This window comes from Gymnoscopelus microlampas, assembly GCF_963454915.1.
Source record: "Gymnoscopelus microlampas genome assembly, chromosome: 8".
Classification (NCBI taxonomy): Eukaryota; Metazoa; Chordata; class Actinopteri; order Myctophiformes; family Myctophidae; genus Gymnoscopelus; species Gymnoscopelus microlampas.
This window is the reverse complement of record NC_139945.1, coordinates 12,604,237-12,609,323: the sequence shown is the minus strand read 5'-3', so window position 1 is coordinate 12,609,323 and position 5,087 is coordinate 12,604,237. Positions and strand designations below refer to the sequence as shown.

Here is a 5,087-nt window from a genome sequence, read left to right as displayed (position 1 = left end):
ATTGATATTACTGTCTATCAATATCGTGATATGAGACTAGATATCGCAACGCAACGCATTGTGATGCGTTGTAGATCTGTCATTATTGAAAAAAAGGGAAATCTTTTTAATATATTGAGGTATTTGTACTGTGTGACTTAACTGATTGATTAGGATGTGTACTTTCTGTGTCTAATGTATATTGTGAGATGTAATGAGGTAGAAGTTAAACTATTGACAAAAAATACCCCAAAATTGTACTTAAGTACAGTACTTGTCTTGAGTACATAATTACTTTAGAGTTACTTTTAGAGTACTTAGTTACTTTACACCACTGCGTGCGTGCGTGTGTGCGTGTGGGACTGTGCAGACAGCAGTCAGCTGACAAAGCTGTATAGTGTATAAGAACACATTGACTTCATCAGTGTGACTCCATCTGACTCACTTCTGGGGGGGACTCACTTTCTGCTGCTGTCTGAAGAATCTGCTCTTCAGACTCCACCTCAACCCCTAGTACTCTCTCCTTGTATCCCTTCTTGTGACCTTTTGACAGGTGATAGTTTATCATGCTGAAACAGTATGTGTTGGTTACTTGTTCACATGGGTTGTTATTTATATTTGGTTTGCTTGACACCACAAAATAAGAAAGTTATTTAGATAGTTTCTTTGAGGCACCAGGTTGTTTTCTCTGCTCTCTAATTAAGTGACTATTGTTTATTGACTGGGGTTCATGCTTACTCTCTCTTAACACATTAAAACCGGGAAAGAATCTTTCATTTTAGATTTTAGCTATAATATATACTGTATATACTGTAGCAACATACTTTTTCAGAAAACTCTTAGGATTTAGAAGACATTTCGTTGCTGTCGGGCAGAAACCTCTAAATTCCATATTCTAACTGTTTGTGCTTTTTGAGCTCTTATCTGCTACTTTTGCTGTTATTGAATTTGAATCCCGAAAAGTAATAGTCATATGAGGTTTCCACCCGACATAGACGATTTGTATCAGCCTCAGGTCTTAATGGGTTAAGTTCCTCTTGATAGGACCATCTGCTAAATGATAAAATTGCAAATGTATATTTATTTCCACTTATCTGATAATCTGCAAACATGAATCAAAGCTTCATAAACACTGCCGTTCTGCTCGAGGCCTTCGAGCCGCGCGGGCCGGCAAACCACGTGTACTTCTTTCTGGCCTTTGTCGTGTACGTTGTTACCGTGCTGGTGAACTTCGCTCTTATAGCTGTGATCTACGTGGACTCCAGCTTGCACAAACCCATGTACGTGTTCTTGCTGAACCTGGCGGCGAGCGGCGTGATCGGATGCACGGCCGTGTGCCCGGCGATCATGAGCAACCTCCTGTCGGACGACGCTCAGCAGAGCATCTCTTACGGGGGCTGTCTGCTGCAGGTGCTGCTCGTCACCATCTACGCCGTATGCACGTACGCCATCCTGGCGGCGATGGGCTACGACAGGTACGTGTCCATCTGCAAGCCGCTGCAGTACCACGGCATCATGACTCCCGGTAAGGTCAGACTGCTGTTGGGCGTGGTGTATGCCGTCCCCGTAGTCATCGTAGCCGTCCAGGTGTACTTGACCTCGCGGCTGCCCCTGTGCCACTTCGCCATCAACAAGCTGTTCTGCGACAACCTGTCGGTGGTTCAGCTGGCGTGCGTCCGTAGTGCGCTGGCCAACTTCTACGGCGTCTTCGTCATTGTCGGCCTCATCGTGTTCCCTTTCTGCCTGGTCACCGCGTCGTACGTTCAGATATTACGTGTGAGTCTGAGAGCCTCTGCGGAGTCGCGGAGGAAAGCCTTGGGCACGTGCGCCCCGCATCTGATCGTCTTCGCGAATTTCTCTCTGTGTATTCTGTTCTCTGTGGTTTATAACAGGTACGGCACCATTCCCAGATATGTAAATTTTCTCCAAACGGCACAGTTCATATTTCTGCCGCCATTGCTGCATCCGATCGTCTACGGGATGAGGACCAGGGAAATACGGAGGTCTATTGCAAAGATTATCCAGCGAAGGATTTTGTCACAGACGCAGGACTTCATGGCAGTTAAAAAGTGTAAGATAGGTATTGTTTGGTGAAGGCAGTGTTGGATCTTTATGGCTGGTGGTTAGACTGAAATAAGTAGGCCTACTTTTGCATTTGCATCTGATATTGTTGCTGTCGGGCAGAAATCTCTCATCTCCTTATTTAAACTGCTACTTTTGCATTTTTTTTATTTGAAAAGTTTTGGACATATGAGGTTTCCACCTGACAGAGACGATATGTGTGATATTTTTGTTTGGTACCCCAATTAAACAATTTAATTAAACATGTATGTTAACCACATTCACCCTGCCCTTTTGTGGGCACATTTTGTATAATTTGGACATTTGGCATTTGGACTTTTTCCAAATGCCTTTTTTCTCCCTTTTTTATAGTGACAATAGCAGATCTACGAGCTCACAAGAGCATTTGAGCTTGTAGATCGGCTATTTTAACTATTGTCTGCGTCAGACACCAATTGTGGCCTGCAGGCACAATATGGCCCCCAGCTTCCTTCTTAAAATGTATTATTTTGGGCCCGCCAGTATAGTCATGTGAACTGGCTTCTCGCACCTGTCTTCAGCCCTAGGAAAAGCCTTGAGGTTATAGTCCAACCTTCTCTATCATTCAATCAACTTTATTGTCACAACACAGTTACAGGTTAAAGTGAGGGGAAACTCTTATTTATACAGGCCATCACGTTTGCAGTTTAATCCATTAAGACCGGGAACGCATCTGTGTCATTTTAAAGAGGTGGTGCCATGGTTTTGCACTTTTTCTGTTTTTCATGTGTCTATGAGGTTGATAGAACTTCATTAAGGCCCCCGCTGGTGGTTTTATGGTGTTTCATGTCTTCTCTGACTATTTGGAGTTTTTTCCTGGAGGCTGAAACCTTGAGAGTCAAACGTGCCAATCCAAAAACAGGGGCATAGTGACATCACAGAGCCCCCAGAAAACATACCCTCCCCCTCATTATCATAACACAACAGGTGTGGGCATGAGGAGGAGGAGGGACTAGGACAGGTGGGTGGTGCTAAGGTGGTGGAGGAGGTGCTAAGGTGAGAACCAGGCATACTTAATGAACTGGAGGCGTGTCCACATAAAAACATTTTTTTTTAACAATTTCTGTACACTTTTTTTTTTTGAAAAAAATCCTTACATAATAATAATACCTTATGATCAGGTTTTAGGGTTGAAAAATATCATGGCACTCCATCTTTAAGATTTCTTTGGCTATTCAAAAATAGCTGATCTACAAGCTCATAGTGCCGCGCTATGAGCTTGTAGATCTGCACTTTTTTTTTTAATCTTGAAGATTTGTGCAAATATTTCATATATAATATATTTATATATATATATTTTAAAGCGAACATTTGTAACTCAAATCTTTGCTTTTGGGGGGTCCCTGGGAAAAGAAATTGAGAATACATATCTAAAAATGTTTTCTAAATCCTAACAGTATGTTGCTATATCAGTCGTGCTCCAACTTTTCCATGTTCGTTTAAAACGTATATATATTCAAAGATTTGCAAAAAAAATCCACAATTTTTCATATAGCTTGTATATCTGCTATTTTTGAATAGCCGAAAGAAATCTTAAAATGATTCCGTTCCCGTTTGATTATTCCGTTGGATTAAAAGAATGAGAAAAAAATTATATAAAATCAGAATACAAAAGCCTGAAAAGCATGTTAAAATCTGTATCATGTGGGTTAAAAGAGGTCCTAAATGACATGTGGTGCATTCACTTTAGTGCAAGTAAGTCAGTATCATGTAGCTTAGAAAGTCTAACATGAAATCCTGGATCACATTATATGTGCATCAGTAGTGCAAGTCGATAAGCTGAATTGTTTTTGTTTTGTTCAAAGCACAGGCTTACATTTGGCTACGCTGCCAATGAAAGGCTATTGATATTGCACTGTAGTTAAATAAAATTGTTGTAATGCGATGCATTTGCTATGTGACTTTGTTATGGTCCAAAGGTATGATAGGAGATGTACAGTAGTTGGTAAGTAAAGTATTTTCATATTTTCAAAAATGCCCCCTTGGTCTATGACAAAGGATATACTGTAGGGTTTAAGTGGTTAAGAATTTTCTTTTCTTTTTTAAAAATTATTATTATTAGTTTGTGTGTGTGTGTGTGTGTGTGTGTGTGTGTGTGTGTGTGTGTGTGTGTGTGTGTGTGTGTGTGTGTGTGTGTGTGTGTGTGTGTGTGTGTGTGTGTGTGTGTGTGTGTGTGTGTGTGTGTGTGTGTGTGTGTGCGTGCGTGCGTGCGTGCGTGCGTGCGTGTGTGCGTGCGTGTTACAGCCCAAAACATGAAGTGACCTGTTATAGCAGCACCATGAGGGAGATTTGAAAAATATGGGATGGAGGTTCCTCCTTGGCCTACTGGGAGTGTGCTTGCAAAGTTTGATGGTAATCGGTCCGTGGTGTCCGAGATGACCTGTCCACAGTCATACAGACAGACGGACAGGTTTGAACACACTTTGGTCCCAAACAAGATATTTCTCTTGGCTGGATTGCCATTACATTTGTGCTCCCAGAGAATGAACCCCTGATTTTAGATTTTGGTGACCCCATAGCCTCTTCTCTAGTGCCACCCTTAGGCCAAACTTCTGTTGGTCTTTCTGAATCTGTCCTTTGGACAAACCCTCCACTGTCCTACATCAGAATTATAAATGGTATAATGGACACAGCTATATATCATCCATACTGTATCCTCATCAGATGTTCATGTGATGTGTTCATGTGATGTGGTCAATATTATAAATGAATAGCGTGACATGGCGTTGGTATGAAACTGTGGCCACACTTGCAGAAACGGAAAACGCGCCAAGAGAACTATTACTTCAGCTCTAACTGTGTTAACTGAAAATAAATAAAATCGGTTGAATTTGCATCATGTCTACTCTATAATATGCATACAAGCATCGTTTGACATACATATATATGTGTTGATAAATGTTGGGCACATACAGTACATATTTTATTTGAGGTTTGGCACTATTAATTGATTTTGCAGAAGAATAAGGCATTCTGACATATGCTGATATGCAAGCTTTGGTCCCATG

At 41.4% G+C, this 5,087-nt stretch overlaps 1 protein-coding gene across 1 annotated transcript; it reads left to right on the top strand.

Moving 5' to 3' along the window:
- Window positions 1-1,089: 1,089 nt before the first annotated feature.
- Window positions 1,090-2,073, top strand: LOC311050471 (olfactory receptor 52E4-like; the record flags this gene model as incomplete). Its single annotated transcript, XM_084064555.1, has 1 exon — window positions 1,090-2,073. The coding sequence occupies one exon, from the start codon at window positions 1,090-1,092 to the stop codon at window positions 2,071-2,073; it is 984 nt and encodes a 327-aa protein (XP_083920681.1).
- Between the last annotated feature and the right edge of the window lie 3,014 nt (window positions 2,074-5,087).